The sequence below is a fragment of the Bos indicus x Bos taurus genome, chromosome 2, assembly GCF_003369695.1.
Source record: "Bos indicus x Bos taurus breed Angus x Brahman F1 hybrid chromosome 2, Bos_hybrid_MaternalHap_v2.0, whole genome shotgun sequence".
In the NCBI taxonomy this organism is placed as follows: domain Eukaryota; kingdom Metazoa; phylum Chordata; class Mammalia; order Artiodactyla; family Bovidae; genus Bos; species Bos indicus x Bos taurus.
In genome coordinates, this window is record NC_040077.1 from 23,743,475 (window position 1) to 23,764,558 (window position 21,084).

Here is a 21,084-nt window from a genome sequence, read left to right on the forward strand (position 1 = left end):
CTGTGGTTTTCCTTTAACACTCACGTGGAATGCTTCACTCTGACATTTCTGGTCACCCTGTGTGGTGGGGTGGGTTTCACCAAAACAACAAGCAAGTCTCCAATAACAGCTGGATGTCCTACAATGTAACTCAATTCTGGCACTATCTACCTGGAGATAGGGTCAGATCTCACAGATCAGGGTTCCTTAAGACTGTGCTCCCCCACCCCTCCTCCAGATGCCAGTGGCAAACTCAGGTTATCACTTTTGCTTTTGACCAATCAAGCTATAGGTCAGAGGTGCCAACTACCTTCTCCTTGGGTTCGATTAATTAGTTAAAGGAACTCACAGAACTCAGGGAAACACTTACTTACATTTACCAGCTTATTAAAGAATATGATGCAGGATATAGATGAACAGCCAGATAAAGAGATACATACGGCACAGTCTGGAAGGTCCCCATTGAGGTGAGGTGTGTCATGCTCCAGTGTAGATATGTTTGAATCCCCCACTACTGGAATTTTATGACGCTTCCTAACATTCAGTTCAGTTCAGTTGCTCAGTCGTGTCCGACTCTTTGCAACCCCATGAATCGCGGCACGCCAGGCCTCCCTGTCCATCACCAACTCCCTGAGTTCACTCAGACTCACGTCCATTGAGTCGGTGATGTCATCCAGCCATCTCATCCTCTGTCGTCCCCTTCTCCTCCTGTCCCCAATCCCTCCCAGCACCAGAGTCTTTTCCAATGAGTCAATTCTTCGCATGAGGTGGCCAAAGTACTGGACTTTTAGCTTTAGCATCATTCCTTCCAAAGAAATCCCAGGGCTGATCTCTTCAGAATGGACTGGTTGGATCTCCTTGGAGTCCAAGCGACTCTCAAGAGTCTTCTCCAATACCAAAGTTCAAAAGCATCAATTCTTTGGTGTTCAGCTTTCTTCACAGTCCAACTCTCACATCCATTCATGACCACTGGAAAAACCACAGTCTTGACAAGACAGACCTTTGTTGGCAAAGTAATGTCTCTGCTTTTTAATATGCTATCTAGGTTGGTCATAACTTTCCTTCCAAGGAGTAAGCATCTTTTAATTTCATGGCTGCAATCATCATCTGCAGTGATTTTGGAGCCAAAAAATATAAAGTCTGACACTGTTTCCCCATCTATTTCCCATGAAGTGAAGGGACCAGATGCCATGATCTTAGTTCCTGAATGTTGAGCTTTAAGCCAACTTTTTCACTCTCCTCTTTCACTTTCATCAAGAGGCTTTTTAGTTCCTCTTCACTTTCTGCCATAAGGGTGGTGTCATCTGCATATCTGAGGTGATTGATATTTCTCCCGGCAATCTTGATCCCAGCTTGTGCTTCTTCCAGCCCAGCGTTTCTCATGATGTACTCTGCATAGAAGTTAAATAAGCAGGGTGACAATATACAGCCTTGACAAACTCCTTTTCCTATTTGGAACCAGTCTGTTGTTCCATGTCCAGTTCTAACTGTTGCTTCCTGACCTGCATACAGGTTTCTCAAGAGGCAGGTCAGGTGGTCTGGTATTCCCATCTCTTTCAGAATTTTCCACAGTTTATTGTGATCCACACAGTCAAAGGCTTTGGCATAGTCAATAAAGCAGAAATAGATGTTTTTCTGGAACTCTCTTGCTTTTTCCATGATCCAGCGGATGTTGGCAATTTGATCTCTGGTTCCTCTGCCTTTTCTAAAACCAGCTTGAACATCTGGAAGTTCACGGTTCACTTATTGCTGAAGCCTGGCTTGGAGAATTTTGAGCATTACTTTACTAGCATGTGAGATGAGTACAATTGTGCGGTAGTTTGAGCATTCTTTGGCATTGCCTTTCTCTGGGATTGGAATGAAAACTGATCTTTTCCAGTCCTGTGGCCACTGCTGAGTTTTCCCAATTTGTTGGCATATTGAGTGCAGCAATTTCACAGCATCATCTTTTAGGATTTGAAATAGTTAAACTGGAATTCCATCACCTCCACTAGCTCTGTTTCATAGTGATGCTTTCTAAGGCCCACTTGACTTCACATTCCAGGATGTCTGGCTCTAGGTGAGTGATCACACCATCGTGATTATCTGGGTCATGAAGATCTTTTTTGTACAGTTCTTCTGTGTATTCTTGCCACCTCTTCTTAATATCTTCTGCTTCTGTTAGGCCCATACCATTCCTGTCCTTTATCGAGCCCATCTTTGCATGAAATGTTCCCTTGGTATCTCTAATTTTCTTGAAGAGATCTCTAGTCTTTCCCATTCTGTTGTTTTCCTCTATTTCTTTGCATTGATCGCTGAGGAAGGCTTTCTTATCTCTGCTTGCTATTCTTTGGAACTCTGTGTTCAGATGCTTATATCTTTCCTTTTCTCCTTTGCTTTTTGCTTCTCTTCTTTTCACAGCTATTTGTGCCATGGTCAATTATTAAATCCATTTTCAGAGCCTCTCCCTTCCCTGGAGGATGGAGGGGGTGGGACTGAAAATTCTAAGCTTCTAATCATGGCTTGGTCTTTCTGGTGACCAGACCCCATCTAGGAGCCCACCCAGAGTTGCCTCTTTAGGACAGAAGATGATCTTAGTACTTTTATCACTTAGGAATTTACAAGGGTTTCAGGAGCCCTATGTCCGACACAGGGTCAAAGACAAATAATAGGACAATGTTTTTATCACTCAGGAACTGACAAGAGTTTTAGGAGCTCAGTGCCAGGAACAGGGCCAGGGATGATAGTGTATATAAATCTTACAGTGACTTTCACAAAATAATGCCTCATAACCAAACAAAAGAGCACTATCACGTGTATTCAGCCCCCATCACAGGCGCTAGCCTAACCCATGTTCTCTACAATACCTCAGCCACCAACCACCTATTTAGTAAAGAATGGATTATACTGATTTCAATTCGTACCACATGGTCTCTCAGTTCATTAAAGACCTTTGATCATATCTGGCTTTTACAAAAACCTGCCCACCCTCCCTAAAATACGAGCACCCTCAGTTTCTTGTCCTGTTCTCTACTTTGTCTTCCTGCATTAGTCTAATCACTTTCTGACACTGTGATACAGATTTGTCTGTCGCCCTACTCCACCACTCCTTATCCTTTTACCTTTGGCCTAACAACCTTTTTTTTACCACCTAACTTTTCCTGTTTTGTTCACCACTGTATTCCTTACTGCCTAGAACAGTATCCAGCACATAGCAAGTACTCAACAGATATCAACAGCTTTTTGAAGGACTGGTTGAATTAAATAATGTCTTCCCAATGAATATTTAAATTCGTGAGGTCAGAGTCCACGTCAGATTTTCTTACTAACCTATCCCCAGTAAGAATGTCACATGGAAAGTGGAGAGTAAAATCCCTGAATGAATGAATAGTAGGAAAGGAGAGGACTAAAATCGTATCTTTTTCCTAAGGAACACATTTGGGCTGAGGAAGATGGAAAGGAGCATTAACAGGGAAAAAGAGAAAGCTAGAGTGGTGACAGGAGTGGCAAGGGACACTGGAGATAGAACTGTCCTATATCGCATGGCTGTTTAAAGAGTGTATAAAGAGAACATCTAGAGTTTAAGAACTTAACTTGTTTCTGTAACATGTTCAATAAGTAAGCAATCAGTGACTAGAAGAAAAAGGCTGTCAGAGCCTGAACACCAGGGAAGACATTAACGTCTTCACTTGAGGTTTAAACAGAATTGAAATGCCACATACAACATCAAGAATCAAATTATCAAGTTCCAAGCAATGTCAACTTCCCATCAAAGGTCTTTTGTTTGTTTTTAACATGTCTAACAATTAACCCTTTTCTAAGGGCCTTTGCACTCATTTCATGTGCCAGCAAAGTAATGCTCAAAATCCTTCAGGCTAGGCTTCAACAGTATGTGAACCAAGAAATTCCAAATGTACAAGCTGGATTTAGAAAAGGCAGAGCAACCAGAGGTCAAATTGCCAACACCCGCTGAATCATAGAAAAAGCAAGGGAATTTCAGAAAAACATCTACTTCTGCTTCATTGACTACACTAAAGCCTTTGACTGTGGATCACAACAGACAATAAAATTCCAAAAGAGATTTCTCACCTGCCTCCTGAGAAACCTGTATGCAGATCAAGAAGCAACAGCTAGAAGCAGACATGGAACAATGGACTGGTTCCAAACTGGGAACAGAGTACATCAAGGTTGTATATTGTCACCCTGCTTATTTAACTTATATGCAGAGTACATCATGTGAAATGCTGGGCTGGATGAATCACAAGCTGGGATCAAGATTGCCAAGAAAAATGTCAACAACCTCGATACACAGATGATACAACTCTAATGGCAGAAAGTGAAGGAAATTAAAGAGACGCTTGATGAGGGTGAAAGAGGAGAGTGAAAAAGATGGCATAAAAGTCAACATTCAAAAAACTAATATCATGGCATCCAGTCCCTCACTTCATGGCAAATAGATGGGTAAAAAGTGGAAACAGTGGCAGATTTTATTTTCTTGGGCTCCAAAATCACTGCAGACAGGGACTACAGCCACAGAATTAAGAGATGCTTGCTCCTTGGAAGAAAAGCTATGACAAACCTAGACAGATTATTAAAAAGCAGAGACGTCACTTTGCCAACAAAGGCCCATATCAAAGCTATGGAGAGACTTTTCCAGTAGTCATGCATGGATGTGACAGTTGGACCATAAATAAGGCTGAGCACTGAAGAATTGATGCTTTTGAACTGTGGAGCTAGAGAGGACTCTTGAGAGGCCCTTGGACAGCAAGCAGATCAAACCAGTTAATCCTAAAAGAAATCAACCCTGAATATTCATTGGAAGGACTGATGCTGAAGCTGAAGCTTCAATACTTTGGCCACCTGAGGCAGTGAGTCAACACATTGTAAAAGACTCTGATGCTGGGAAAGATTGAGGGCAGGAGGAGAAGAGGGCAACAGAGGATGAGATGGTTGGATGGCATCACCGACTCAATGGATATGAGTTTGAACAAACTCTGGGAAATGGTGATGGAGAGGGAAGCCTGGCATGCTGCAGTCCACGGGGTCACAAAGAGTCAGACATGACTTCGGGACTGAACAACAACAAGGGCTTTTAACAGTACTTCTCCACTTAATTAAATAGGAGAGAGGCTCTTGAACTTTCAGCCAATTTATAGGTAATAATCCTATTGAGCAACTGATCATAATTAATATGCTTACGTTTTATAATTGTATCCCATAAAATATTTTCAGAAAATTATATTACTCATTTTAAAATTATTTTTTGACATATAGTTGCTTTACATTACTATGCCAATTTTTGCTATACAGCAAAGTGAATCAGTCATACATACATATATGAAAGTGAAAGTGAAAGTCACTCAGACATGTCTGACTCTTTGCAACCCCATAGACCCTATACAGTCCATGGGGTCGCCTGCATTGCAGATGTGTTCTTTACGAACTGAGCTATCAGGGAAGCCCACATATACACATAACCCCACTTTTTTTGATATATTACTCATTTTAAGAATGCTTCAGCATGATTAACACATGCTCCTTAGTTTCCATGGTAACAATGACCGGGCCAGGCTCTTGACCACCATTTGTGTGTTAGAGAGGCACCAACATTCCTCCTTGAGAATACACCATTGCCCCTACCACTTCACAGAGAAGGGCAGGACCACCATTAAGACATACAGTCTTGTTTGGCTATCAAATGAGGATGTAATTATCTTCCATGTTTGGCTAAGTCCAAAGTCATAAAACTCTCCATTTAACCAACAATACATAACAGCAGTACTCCAGGTATCTACTGAAAAATATTACTTCAAAGTCGTTGGTATCCAATGTTATTAATTATCATTAGATGTGAAAAACAATATTTGTGGAAAATTTTCTGAAAGAGATGCACTCCACCTATTTTTAAAACAGCCTAAAATCTATCCTGGTATTAAATTGTGTGTGCTTACTTTAGTTGTGTCCAACTCTTTGCAACCCTATGGACTGTAGCCTGCCAGGCTCCTCTGTCCCTGGGATTTTCCAGGTAAGAATATTAGAGTGGATTGCCATGCCCTTCTCCAGGGGATCTTCCCAACCCAGGGACTGAACCCATTTCTCATATCTTCTGTATTGCAGGCGGATTATTTACCACCAGTGTCACCTGGGAAGTTTTAAACAATCAAAAAGCTGTATATTGGCTCCCTCAGAGAAATACTCTCCTTTAATGTCCCTTTGGCATTACGCTATCAAGATATATTGAGAGCCCTATGAAACGCATTACTGAATTCACTACTGGGATGTTGTGGGGGATATTGTTCATCACACGGCACAGTATCTTCTCCATGAGGTTGAGGAGATCAACAGGTTCCAGTATCATCCTATTTAATATGAAAGTGAAAGTGTTAGTTGCTCAGTCATGTCCAATTCTTTGTGACCCCATTGACTACAGCATGCCAGGCTCCACCGTCCATGGCATTTTCCAGGCAAGAATACTAGAGTGGGTTGCCATTTCCTTCTCCAGGGGATCTTTCCAACCCAGGGATTGAACCCAGATCTCTGCATTGCAGGCAGATTCTTTACCATCTGAGCCACCGAGGAAGCCATACTTACTTATTATATTGTAATATACTTAGTTGTTCTTCTCTGGCAGAAATAATTTTCATTTGTAAATACTGAATAATGAAATAACTGTGCTTCCTTTTTTGTGCTGACCATGAGAAATCACAGTTTTAATGCTCATATTAGAAAAGAAGAAAAGCTTAAAATTAATTATCTAAGTTTCCTTTTTAAAAAGCCAGAAAAAGAGAGCAAGTTAAACCAAACCCAAGTAGGCTAAAAGGAGGAAAAAAGCACAAATCATTGAATTTCTCAAATAATAGAGAAAATCAACTAAAAATTGGTTCCTTTAAAAGATTAACAAATTGAGAAGCTCCTAGCAAAGTCAGTCAAGAAAAAGAGAGAGCAGACAAAAAATACTAGTATGAGATATGAAGGAAGAAACATCACTATATATCCTAAGGACATTGAAAGGATAATAAGAGAATACTAGGAACAATGCTATGCCCATGAGTCTGGTAACTTCGATGAAATGGACATACTGCTTGAAACAACTTTTCAAAATGGACACAAAAGAAACAGAAAACATGAGTAGTCTTCTATCTATTAAACAGATTGAATGTCATCAAAAAGCTTCCCACAAAGACTACTCCCAGTCAGAAGACATCTATAAAACATTTTAAGAGGAAGTAACATCAATATGCACGCATGCTAAGTTGCTTCAGTCATGTCTGACTCTGTGTGACTGTAGCCCACCAGGCTCCTCTGTCCATGGGATTCTCCAGGCAAGAATCCTGGAGCAGGTTGCCATTTCCTTCTCCAGGGATCTTTGCTACTCAAGGATCAAACCCATGTCTCTTATATCTGCTCCACTGGCAGGCAGTTTATTTTACCACTAGTGCCACCTGGGAAGTACAACATCAATATTATACCACCCTTTTAAAAATAAAGGAAATAGAGAAAAAGGAAATGTTTCCTGGTTCAAGGAAACCCATGCTTACCCCTTGTGTTCAACTTTGTCCTGGCAATCCTAGCCAATGCAACAAAGCAAGAAAAATACATAATAAAAAACATAAAGATCAGAAAGAATAAGTAAAAGTACAAGTATTCACAGACAATAAGATTGTCCAGATAAAAATACTGAGGAATCTACAAAACAACTACTAAAACTGAATAACTGTCCTAAAGTTGCACCATTAATAAAATCAAAACTGGATTTGAGCACAAACAGTATGGCTCCCAAACTCTTAACCCCTACATTAAACTTTCTACTTAGAGAAGAGCATGCAGCTACATTTTTATTAGCCACAAACCTCAACACAACCACTACAGTATGTATTTGTAGCCTCATCTGATGCTTTGGAAACAGAGGTTCAGAAGAATTAATAATGTCACCAAGATCACAGGGCTAAAGGGTTGGAAGTGGCAAAATTTGAATCCAGGTCTGGCAGACCTTAAAACAAGGTTGAACTGAAAATACCATATTTTCCAGATTGGATAAGGAAACGAGAAGATCCAGATCTAGATGGTAAGGTCCTAAAACAAAGCAGTAGAATTCAAAGACCAAGAGAAGAACTGGTGACTGGTTAGGGACATAGGAAATGCAAGACAGAGGTAATGCAAAGTTTTGAGAATGATTAATTAATAAAACAGAAAAGCAAGGAGGAAAAACTGATGGAGAAGAGAGTTAAGAAAGATGAAATCAGTTTTAGACAAGCTGAAAATCAACTTGTTAGGCCAAGGATAGTTTTGACAGCAAATGATAGAAAACCTAACAGAGTGGTTTCCAGAAATACAGTACGTTTTTCTTCACAAAACAAGAGAGCTGAAGGTAGGCAACTATTGATTTAAATTCAGCAGCTGTACAAAGTCAGAACTGAAGTCTGTGCTTCTCCTGGCCCTTCCTTCTGGCATTATAATATGGTTACCATAGGCCTAAGGTAGTAATTTCAGGCAGAAGGAAGAGAACAAAGTAGTGTCAAACACATCTGTATCTTTCATCAGTAAGGCAAAAGCTATCCTAGAAGCCTCTAACAGGGTTTTACTATGTCTTATTGGCCAGAAGTGTATCCCATGGGCACCAAGCCTCTAGAGAGGCTGGAAAGATAAGTATTTTGTCTTTTTCTAACCTCTCTAGCAGAAGTAGGTGAAGGAAAACAATATCTGCCCCAGATTATTAATGGGATATTTGATATGGGAATATCCGACAGGGAAACAAAAGGGCATCTAGTCTAGAAGATAGACCATGGATACAGGATGTAAGCAATGTGCACAGTTAAAACACAGGAATGCATTGGTGCTCTAAGAAGAATGTGCATGAAGAGAACACAGGGTAGTGACGGTGCTTTGTTTTTCTGTCCATGCAGGGAAAGCAAGTAACACACATGGATGCGGAGGAGTAAACACGGCACCCAGCGCCTCTACTCCAGCCAGTCAGATTGTTTGCTTTCCTATGTGTGACTGGGTCTTTCCCTGTCCTCCTCTACACCCAGTTAGTTCCATCCTCTTTCTCTTTCCTCAGTCTCTCAGTTTTCCCAAGACGGTCTCTCCTTTCTCTTTCCTTCAATTTTCAATTAAAGGTTGTTGTTGTTTAGTTGCTAAGTCATGTCCGATTCTTTTGTCACCCCATGGACTGTAGCCCACCAGGCTCCTCTGTCCATGGAATTTCCCAGGAAAGAATACTGGAGTGGGTTGCCATTTCCTTCTCCAGGGGGTCTCCCCAAGTCAGGGATCGAGCCCACATCTCCTGCATTGGCAGGCAGATTCTTTACCACTGAGCAACCTGAGAAGCCCATGAATTAAAGTACTGGAAGAAAATCTCACTCTTCACTGCCACCATTCAAGTACATAAAAATGGATCTAAATCTATCTAAAGAGAAAGTAGCTGCCTTGGGTTCAGGGAGATGAAAAAAGATAAGAAGCAGCTACTCCAGAAGGGCTATGAAATCTTATAAGCCCATAGAAAATTCAAACTAAAGAGCATCTGCCCATCCTAGCCTCACTGGAGGAGCATGAAGTCCATTTAGGGGAAGCCAAACTAAGACAAGACAAATTTGCTTTGCTGAGTATGACTCTCCCTGATGACTCTTTAGGTTTCCAGTCTGTGTTCAGGAGACCAGACTGTAGGACCAGGGTGAGATGAACCAGGTACCTTTTTCTCAGGGCTACTGCTTTGCAAGCACACCATTCCCCATGTGCCTCTGATCTGAGGGAGTCCAGTTCCTATTGAACCTTTCCTTGCCTAAATCCTAAAAGCACAGGTAAAATAAGCACCACAGAACTTAATCCTGATTACACATGAGGATGTGATGTTCTCTAAATGCTCCACACATACGCTCCCATGTTTTGGAGCTACCATGAGATGTCCCTCAAGAAGTTGTAGATAAGATAGTGGCCAAGTACTTAAATTTCAAGAACAGTATATTTTCTAACATCACAAAAAGAGATCACTTGACATGCACTCATAATGCAAGTATATAACCCTTCTGTGAAAGACTGTTGTCAAAAAAAAATCAAATCAATTAATAAAACTGATCAAGCCCTAGAGCCAAATACCAATTTACAGGAAATACAGGGGCCAAAGGCACATATTAAAAGACACCATGAAGGTATAATTAAAATTCAGACTGTAAAAATCTACCTGCTTCTTCAACAAATGTATTACAAGGAATAAAAAGAGAGAGCTATAGGGAAAATCCAGAGATTAAAAAAGACCTAGATACATATCAACTAAATACAACTTGTTTGGATCCAAATAAAAACAAACTGCAAAAAAGAAAAAGTCATGATGAAATGGGAAAGTCTGCACTGTGACTGGATATTTGATCATATTAGGAAATTAGTGTTAATTTTAAAATATGTGACAATATACTTAGAGTCCTTAGGTACTAGAGATATATATGTAAATATTTACAGATAAAATGATACTATATGGGACTTGTGATAAAATAATCCTGGCAGTGGTGGGGGACAGTTCAGTTCAGTTTAGTCACTCAGTCGTGTCCACTCTTTGAGACCCCATGAACCGCAGCACACCAGGCCTTCCTGTCCATCACCAACTCCTGGAATTTACTCAAACTCATGTCCATTGAATAGGTGATGCCATCCAACCATCTCATCCTCGGTCATCCCCTTCTCCTCCTGCCCTCAATCTTTCCTAGCATCAGGGTCTTTTCAAATGAGTCAGCTCTTCACATCAGGTGGCCAAAGTAGTGGAGTTTCAGCTTCAACATCAGTCCTTCCAATGAACACCCAGGACTGATCTGCTTTAGGATGGACTGGTTGGATCTCCTTGCAGTCCAAGGGACTCTCAAGAGTCTTCTCCAACACCATAGCTCAAAAGCATCAATTCTTCGGCGCTCAGCTTTCTTTAGAGTTCAAATATCACATCCATACATGACTGCTGGAAAAACCATAGTCCTTGACTAGACAGACCTTTGTTGGCAAAGTAATGTCTCTGCTTTTTAATATGCTGTCTAGGTTGGTTATAACTTTCCTTCCAAGGAGTAAGTGTCTTTTAATTTCATGGCTGCAATCACCATCTGCAGTGATTTTGGAACCCCAAAAAATAAAGTCAGCCACTGTTTCCCTGTCTATTTCTCATGAAGTGATGATGGGACCAGATGCCATGATCTTAGTTTTCTGAATGTTGAGCTTTAAGCCAACTTTTTCACTCTCCTCTTTCACTTTCATCAAGAGGCTTTTCAGTTGTTCACTTTCTGCCATAAGGGTGGTGTCATCTGCATATGTGAGGTTATTGATATTTCTCCTGGCAATCTTGATCCCAGCTTGTGCTTCTTCCAGTCCAGCGTTTCTCATGATGTACCCTGCATATAAGTTAAATAAGCAGGGTGATAATATACAGCCTTGACGTACTCCTTTTCCTATTTGGAACCAGTCTGTCGTTCCATGTCCAGTTCTAACTGTTGCTTCCTGACCTGCATACAGGTTTCTCAAGAGGCAGGTCAGGTGGTCTGGTATTCCCATCTCTTTCAGAATTTTCCACAGTTGATTGTGATCCACACAGTCAAAGGCTTTGGCATAGTCAATAATGCAGAAATAGATGTTTTTCTGGAACTATCTTGCTTTTTCGATGATCCAGCGGATGTTGGCAATTTGATCTCTGGTTCCTCTGCCTTTTCTAAAACCAGCTTGAACATCTGGAGCACAGAGCAGCAGGTGCACAGTGCAGAAGGGAGTGGCCGAAAGGAGATACCCCACATTCAAGGTCAGAAGCAGCGGCTGAGAGGAGTTACCCCATGTCCAAGGTCAGGAGCGGCGACCATAAGGATATACCCCACGTCCAAGATAAGGAGCAGGGGCTGCGCTTTGTTGGAGCAGCCATGAAGAGATACCCCACGTCCAAGGTAAGAGAAATGCAAGTAAGACCATAGGCGCTGAGAGAGGGCATCAGAGGGCAGACACACTGAAACCATAATCACAGACAACTAGCCAATCTGATCACATGGACCACAGCCTTGTCTAACTCAATGAAACTAAGTCATGCTGTGTGGGGCCACCCAAGACGGGCGGTTCATGGTGAAGAGGTCTAACAGAATGCGGTCCACTGGAGAAGGGAACAGCAAACCACTTCAGTATTCTTGCCTTGAGAACCCCATGAACATTATGAAAAGGCAAAAAGACAGAACACTGAAAGATGAACTCCCCAGGTCAGTAGGTACCCAGTATGCTACTGGAGATCAGTGCAGAAATAACTCCAGAAAGAATGAAAGGATGGAGCCAAAGCAAAAACAACACCCACTTATGGATGTGACTGGTGATAGAAGCAAGGTCTGACAAGTATAGAGCAATATTGCAGGAATGTTAGGAATTGTTAGGACACTGGAATGTTAGGTCCATGAATCGAAGCAAATTGGAAGTGGTCAAACAGGAGATGGCAAGAATGAACATCGACATTCTAGCAATCAGCGAACTAAAATGGACTGGAATGGGTGAATTTAACTCAGATGACCATTATATCTACTACTGTGGGCAAGAATTCCTTAGAAGAGATGAAGTAGCCATCATAGTCAACAAAAGAGTCCGAAATGCAGTACTTGGATGTTATCTCAAAAACGACAGAATGATCTCTGTTCGTTTTCACGGCAAACCATTCAATATCACAGTAATTGAAGTCTATATCTGACCAGTAATGCTGAAGAAGCTGATGTTGAATGGTTCTATCAAGACCTACAAGACCTTTTAGAACTAACACCCAAAAAAGATGTCCTTTTCATTATAGGGAACTAGAATGCAAAAGTAGGAAGTCAAGAAACACCTGGAGTAACAGGCAAATTTGGCCTTGGAGTACAGAATGAAGCAGGGCAAAGGCTAATAGAGTTTCGCCAAGGGAACGCACTGGTCATAGCAAACACCCTCTTCCAACAACACAAGAGAACACTCTACACATGGACATCACTAGATGGCCAATACCAAAATCAGATTGATTATATTCTTTGCAGCAAAGATGGAGAAGCTCCATACAGTCAGCAAAAATAAAACCAGGAGCTGACTGTGGCTCAGATCATGAACTCCTTATTGCCAAATTCAGACTTAAATTGAATAAAGTGGGGAAAACCACTAGACCATTCAGGTATGGTCTAAATCAAATCCCTTATGATTATACAGTGGAAGTGAGAAGTAGACTTAAGGGACTAGATCTGACAGACTGCCTGATGAACTATGGACAGAGGTTCGTGACATTGTACAGGAGACAGGGATCAAGATCATCCCCAAGAAAAAGAAATGCAAAAAAGCAAAATGGCTGTCTGAGGAGGCCTTACAAATAGCTGTGAAAAGAAGAGAAGCGAAAAGCAAAGGAGAAAAGGAAAGATATACCCATTTGAATGCAGAGTTCCAAAGAATAGCAAGGAGAGATAAGAAAGCCTTCCTCAGTGATCAGAGCAAAGAAATAGAGGAAAACAATAGAATGGGAAAGACTAGAGATCTCTTCAAGAAAATTAGAGATACCAAGGGAACATTTCATGCAAAGATGGGCTCAATAAAGGACAGAAAAGGTATGGACCTAACAGAAGCAGAAGATATTAAGAAGAGGTGGCAATAATACACAGAAAAACTGTACAAAAAAGATCTTCATGACCCAGATAATCACGATGGTGTGATCACTCATCTAGAGCCAGACATCCTGGAATGTGAAGTCAAGGCCTTAGAAAGCATCACTATGAACAAAGCTAGTGGAGGTGATGGAATGCCAGTTGAGCTATTTCAAATTCTAAAAGATGATGCTGTGAAAGTGCTGCACTCAATATGTTAGCAAACTTGGAAAACTCAGCAGTGGCCACAGGTCTGGGGGACAAGTGGGTATAAATAAAACAACATTGAATGTGAGTTGATGACTGTTGGAGGCAAAGGGGGTGGAACAACAGAATTATTATACTATTCTCTCTTCTTTTACATACGTTGAAATTTTCCATAATAAACTTCAAAAAATAAAAATTAGAATAGAGCTATGCCATGTCATATCATTTTTTTAAAGTATTCACATCAGCCAAGAAAATAAGGGAAAATCAGAGGCAGATGCTGGTGCCCAGTCAAGCCCTTTCTATGGCAGAGGGGCCCAGTGTGAAGACTTGCCCTAAAAGTTGCAGAGGCTATTTCATCCCTGAGGAAGAGGATGCCTCTGGACATCTCACCCTGGTCCCAAAAGTACTTTCTACAATTAGGGAGCTGCCCTGAAGCTGAAGGTAAAATGATGACTACAATACAACCTAGCAATACAATACAACATCAAGAGATGCACAGAAAGGAGTAGATAGGCAATTGTGATGAAGCCTGAGTCATGCTATTACATTGTTGGACAAAGTGTAACAAAGAGTCCTATGGGAGCACTCAGAAGATCCTCTAACTGGAAGAGGTGATGACCAAACTGCCCTGAAGAATTCCCAGAACTATCTTCTGATTATAATTCAATTCCCAAGCTCTGTTGCTCTAGGAAGAGGATGAGCTGGCCAGAAGTTGTAAGTGTCCTGATCTCCTGGCAGCTTTGCCACTCATCGTAAATGTATAACATGGCCTTCTAATAACAATTGGATTTCCATACAGCTTGCCTAGAGAAGGAACATATTAGCCCAAGGATGGCAGTATCCACTTCTCTGATGCTCAATTCCGTGCAGTTCAGCTCAGTTCAGTTGCTCAGTCATGTCTGACTCTTTATGACCCCATGGACTGCAGCACACCAGGCCTCCCTGTCCATCACCAACTCCCGGAGCTTACTCAAACTCATGTCCATCGAGTCGGTGATGCCATCCAACCATCTCATCCTCCGTTGTCCCCTTCTCCTCCTGCCTTAATCCTTCCCAGCATCAGGGTCTTTTCAAGTGAGTCAGTTCTTCGCATCAGGTGGCCAAAGTATTGGAGTTTCAGTTTCAGCATCAGTTCTTCCAATGAATATTCAGGACTGATCTCCTTTAGAATGGACTGGTTGGATCTCCTTGCAGTCCAAGAAATTCTCAAGAGTCTTCTCCAACACAACAGTTCAAAAGCATCAATTCTTTGGTGCTGAGCTTTCTTTATAGTCCAACTCTCACATCTGTACATGACTACTGGAATTATCAAATTAATAAACTTTCTGGTTTTTATAGGTTCTGAGAGTTTGGTGCCTATATATCTATCCCTGGAAAAAATGCATTAATTCTTGATGTGCCGACAAATCAGAATTTCAAGACTGTAAGACCAGCCCAGAATCCTGGGTAATGTCATCCCTTGGAACCTGCCTAGGTAGACATCAGCGTTCCCCTGCCTTCTGCTGTGCATGCTTCTTTGATCTTCTAGATTCCTTAAGGCTGGGACTGTGTCTGATGCTTCTTTGATAGCTGAGTCATCCTCTTTCACCATGTCTGCTAAAAAGCATGCTCGTTTTTAACAAATTTGTTTCTTGATTTCTTTCACTCTCATTCAACCCCATCAAAAATAGCTAACTCAACATCTATTCAGGAATCAAGTCAAATGCAAGAACTATGTAAGGGGCATTTTTTAATGAAAAATTAATAATTTTAAAACTCTTTGGCTGTTTTGAAAGATGACAACATTTTTCATATAGTCATACTATATTAACTTCCTTTTCTGCTTAGGTGGTCCACAAACAATTTAATCAACCAAGGACCTCCCTCCACACTATACTTTTAACTGAAGAACAAGAAACCAAACATCGTCAACTCCTTCCCAGACAAAGAACAACTTTCATCTCCAGTGATTTCTCTGTTGATCACTTAGGTAGATTCTTTGACCTGTAACAGGGGATGGCAAACTTTTTCTTCAAATATCCACAGAGCAAATACTTCAAAAGCTGTGAGCCACAGTGTCCTGCTATTGTGCTGTGAAAGCAGCCATGGACAATATGTAGCCAAATGAGCATGGCTGTGTTTCAGCAAAACTTTGCTTGTGGACATTGACATTTGAATTTCATATAAATTTCATGGGTCACAAAAGATTAATCTTGTGGTTTATTTCCAACCACTCAGAAATGTGAAAAACCTTCTTAGCTCAGGAGACACACGAGCAGCTGCCGGATCTGGCCCATGGGCCATAGTTTGCCAATTCCTGCTGCACAGTGATGAATACTGGCAACAGTTCACTATACATACTGTGAATGTGTGTGGTCCCTTCATAACACGCCCTTACCAACCATGAGAATTATGATATATAACAGTTCTTAAATTCTCAAGTGGCAAAACTTACAAGCTTGTGGGAAAAATATTTTCACTAATATTTTTAAAAATGGTCAACACATTTTTAAAAGGTATTTTGCATATAAAATATCTTTTATAAAAATATGTTTTACATATCTTAAAGCCCAAATAGTGGGGTACTGTGTAATACATTTCTAGTTACCATCCCTGCTCAAAAAAAATTTGTAAGATAAATGAGGCAACGCTAAGCTTGTTTTGCTTTGACAATGTTTTCTGTTGAGACTTTTTTCAATGTATTTTTATTCATCCAAATGTTCAATGGCTTTCTGATTTTTACAATTAGTATTCATACACTCTCACCTTCTGAGTTGTACCGTAGTCCAAGAACTTGGATGCGTGATACATAAAAAGCTTTAGATTTTGTTTCTTCAACCTAATCCACATATCTACATATTTTTAACCTCCCTCCCCATACATAAGCTTATAGAGCATTGCCTATCTATGACAACTTCCTAGGCACACTTAACAAATATTTCTACTGGATTATTTTCCTTGTTTTTGTTTATTTGTTTCATTACACATCCTTTACTCCTGCAGACTTTCTACTTTAACTCCCCTTTTTATTTCCAACCCTCCATTGCTCTTTTTCTAGCTGTCCACAACAGTTGATGCTTGAATGATACATATATCTAAACTATATTTCCCAGCTGTGGAAAAGGTCCCAGCATCATTTCCCCAGACAGGACATCAAGGATCACTGTACCATTTCCTCTTTGCTTCTGTGTGTGCTTGCAGAAGTCCATAATCGAGAGTTTTAGAAAAGCAGAGCATATGTTTTTATACTCTTGATTTGGTCACAAGAGGAATTTGAGGTTGAGATGAAATGAGCATATTTATCTGCCACACCTAAGTGTCCTTGTTCACACTGCTCCCAGAATTTTCTGCCTGAGAAAATTCCCCTCAACCTCCAAGGACAGGAACCTGTGGGAAGCATCTGTGGCAGATCTGCCGAGGCTCTCCTCTGCATCCCCAAAGCATTTCCTACATCTCCATTAAAGCACTTACGACTGCATTGCGCTTGCTTGTTTATGTAACTGTCCCACCCCCACCTGCCCACCCCACTAAGTCAATAAACAACTTTCATCTTTTCTTGTTTTCCCCTGCCTCCCCCATGCCCAACACAGTGCCTGGAATAGAGCATCAAGATTGCATTTCTCAGAAATATTGAGGGCAGTGTCCCAAAAGGAAGGACTCAGGGGGCTTCCCCAGCCAACTTCCATCAGCATCCTTAATCTCCCTCCTCCCCTAAAAAGTCAGCAGACAATCTAAGTAAAAATGCTTAGATTTTTAAAAATTGGAAAAAAAAAACCAAAAACAAACACTTCAAAACAAGTATCTCAAGGCCCTCTTATCAAGAGACTGCCACTCTTAAACTCTTCTTCAAAGAAATTCTAGCAACAACACCGTGGAAAATGCAAGGTTCTCTTAACACTACAAAATAATATGCCACATGGCACCTCACAGTTTTCACATTACTTTCACGATTTTTTTTTCCCATTTGGCCCACTAATCCTTGGTAAGACAGATAGCATTAGCCTCATTTTTCAGTCACTCAAGGAAATAAAAGTGACATGTCCAAGATCAGAGCTTGTGGCTGGTGACAGCTCTAGGCCTAAAATACTTAATTTGATTAAGGGTTAAATCTTAAATTGATCTGTCTACTCTCCAGCACTCCAGGAAAATTAGGCTTGGTATCTACAGAGGATTCTACCCCCAACTCTACCCTTGAACATTCTGTAGTATCAGAATAAATTGTGACACTATGTTCTAAAAATCCATTCCAAACAAAAATCATTTGGGCAAATACACATTATGAAAAGACAGAGTCAAATATGCCCCACTTGTGTTAGTACTGTTCTATGATTTTTTGCCACAAGTACTTACTGACTAGAGGGTTGCCAGTGAATTACTGACTGTTCAAAAAATGGCATGCCATGAATTTCTGCAAATGGAAATATGCAGTCTATTATCTAAACAATTCACTCATGAGGAAGTACCATTATTTATAAGGACAAGAGCTTGATTTTCTCTTCTTTGATAATTTGTCTTTCCTAAACTATTAAATTTAGATTACTTATCACATTAGCAGTCTCTTCACTTAGCTTCTCTACATAATTCTCTATGATTTAAACGTCACTTCAATTCTCTTACTATTTATTGCACACAACTCTTTTAATATTAGCACATATCATCTTAGACGTAAATAGGGCAGTGCCTGCCAAAAAATCTTGCTACTGTGTGGTAATTGAAAGGCAAAATTATTTCTCAGATATATTAAGTTATTCAAATGAGCCACATTTAGTTTTTTTCAAATTATTTAATTTTTTCAACAAAGGCCTATATAGTAAAGTATGCAAAGCACGTCACACTTAAGATTTTCAAGTTTGATCTGGTTACGAATCTGCTAATTGTAAAAATTTCAATATGGCAGAGTGCAAAATATTTCCCCCAAATGCAAATAGAGATGTCATGCAGATAACTGCAAGACATGAATCACTGCCCTGCTGCATCAAACTGGAAAAATCAGAGGCAGTTCACTCTGCAAGATCTCTCACCCAGTTCTTAAAAGTTCAGATGCATCACCTTTTAATCAGGGTAACAAACTAATTGCTAACATCCTGGGTAATGTTTACTGCTAAACCCACAATCTGGACAAACAGAAAATTATGCTGTCAGAGCCTGCAAACAACTGCAGTCCGCTGTTACACTGCACCCTCCTTACACAGGGCTGTCGTCGGGAGTTACAGTGCTTTACGGGTTTAATTTTGTTAGAGTAAGGGTCTCTTCCCGAGAGGTAGGGTATTAAGACGAAAGCAGTCTCCCGCGTGACCTTCCTAACACAGACCTTGAGCGAGCGACTGCGGGGGCAGAAGCTGAGAATTTCAGAAGGCACTTGACAGCTCAACTGGGTCCTTCACACTTGGCTTTCAGGAACAAAAAAAAAAGCACGTTACTCTGCACCTGCCTCTCCACCCACCCTCCTTGAAACTTATTTACCCCTAAGGATCTAAACAGCCAGAAGAGGTAGGAATCTAGTCTCTCCGGTGATGCCTAGGAAAATAAACCCCCGACCCGAGCGCCGAGCCGGGAGTCGAGAGGGGCAGGGGGCGAGGAGACCTTGAAGGAGGGGCGAGGGGGACCTGGAGGGGCTGGGGCTCCCCTCACTGCGCCTCAATTTCTCCACCACGTGTGAAAATCTCGCGCACCCGGTGCCCCAAGAGAGACCGGGGTCTGCGTCCCCTGGTCCCAGGCGCGGATCCTCCGCTCCCTCCCCGCTCAGGGACCCTCCTCCCGCGGCCCCGGCGGGCGTCCCCGCGGCGGTCTCCGGGCAGAGACAGCGCGCGGAGCCCCGGCCGGCGGGGGCCCTTCCCCGGGTACCTTTTATCCAGACAGGCGATCCACTCGGCCGAGGAGGAAGAATGGGCAGCGTGCGCAGCGACCATGATGGGCAGCGGCGCGCGGTGTCCCCAGGCTGCGGCGACCTCCCGCGCTCGCTCTGCCTGCGCCTCACCCGCGCCTCGCCAGCCGCGCGGACCCGCTCCTCCCCGCCCGCCTCGCGCCCAGCGCCGCGGCCACGCGCCCGCCCTCCCCACGGCCCGCCGGGCGGGGGGCCAGCAAGGGAGGGGACCCGAGGGGCGGGCCGCGGGGACCGCGCTGCACTGCGGCGCCCGGGGGTGGGGAGTCCCGCGGTCCCGCCCGCTGCGGGGAGGGGGCTGGGGGGCGACGCCGGGTGGCAGGCACCTGCGACAGGTGGCTGCTGCGTCTCCGGGAGACCTGGGCCGCACCCCTCACCTCGGGGCCTCCGGGGCGGGGAGGGAAGGAAGGCGCCGCGGGTGGGGGTTGTGGGACGGGGACGGATGTCAATGTCTATATATTTTTCATACAGCAAATGCCACTAAAATGGCTGCTGCCTCTCGGTTTCCTTAGAAACCCATTAGTCTCCCTCAGCAGCTGTCAAAACTTGCTGGCGGTTTCCTGCTCACCTTTGCTGTTTCTCCTTCAAAAAGGGATGGAGAGGAGGACTATCTGACTTGGCCTGGAGACACCGTCAAGGGTCCCAGTCTCCCCTGGGAGCTGAGGGAGGCCTGGGATGGAACGGAGAGGCAGTGCAGGCACGGCCGGAAGCCCAGAGGGTAGGCCAGGCCCAGAATGGTGACCAGCGGTGACTGTTGTTTAATCACTAAGTTGTGTCCGACTCTTTCGGACGCCATTGACTGCTGCCCGCTAGGCTCCTCTGGCCGTGGGATTTTCTAGGCAAGAATACCGGAGTGGGTTGTCCTTTCCTTCCTTCAAGTCATGACTGAAGGGTTGACAAACTGAAGTTTGAGGCCTTGAACCTTGCAGTTGCTGGGGCTCCCATCACCTACTCAATGAAACACACACAAGCACACAATTAAGAATGGCGAGCAGTGGGGCCAGGGCAGAACTGTGGTTCGGATCGGGGACCAAGTTCCCACCACCCTTGGGGTAACCTGAGTGGTTGGCCCCACGTGTCCTTCACTCCGTGTCTGGAGTGTGGAAGGGGTGGTCACTACACCTGTCTCTGGTAGGTGTACAAAACTAATGATATGCTTAGAAGTTCAGTTGCACTCTGTCAAAAATCAAATTACACACCAGTGGTTGCTTAGGAATTTGGGGACAAGTTAAATCTTTTAGACTACTACCAAGCAGTGTTTTGATACTGATGGTGCATTTGGAAACAGACAATGAGGAAGGAGACAGAGCGTTGCTAACCTCACTCTGTTATTTTTTTTCTCTCCTACTCTCCTCTCATTCCTCTGCTCAAAGGATGTTCAAGGGGACTGGAGAGAATGAAACAGCAGGTGCATTCTGGCATCCTAATAAAAGCAGGTGCATTTTATCCCAATACAACTCCTCCAAA

General features: G+C 42.5%; 1 protein-coding gene across 2 annotated transcripts in view; it reads right to left on the reverse strand.

The window, feature by feature from the left end:
• Nucleotides 1–19,770, reverse strand: part of RAPGEF4 (Rap guanine nucleotide exchange factor 4) — a 330,697-nt gene extending 310,927 nt beyond the window's left edge. The window contains exon 1 of one of the 2 annotated variants that reach the window (XM_027557478.1): nucleotides 19,581–19,770. In XM_027557478.1, coding sequence (XP_027413279.1) covers nucleotides 19,581–19,645 — 65 coding nt within the window. In that variant the 5' untranslated portion in view covers nucleotides 19,646–19,770. The remainder of the gene's footprint in view (nucleotides 1–19,580) is intronic. The other variant, XM_027557487.1, reaches the window with a different exon arrangement.
• Between the last annotated feature and the right edge of the window lie 1,314 nt (nucleotides 19,771–21,084).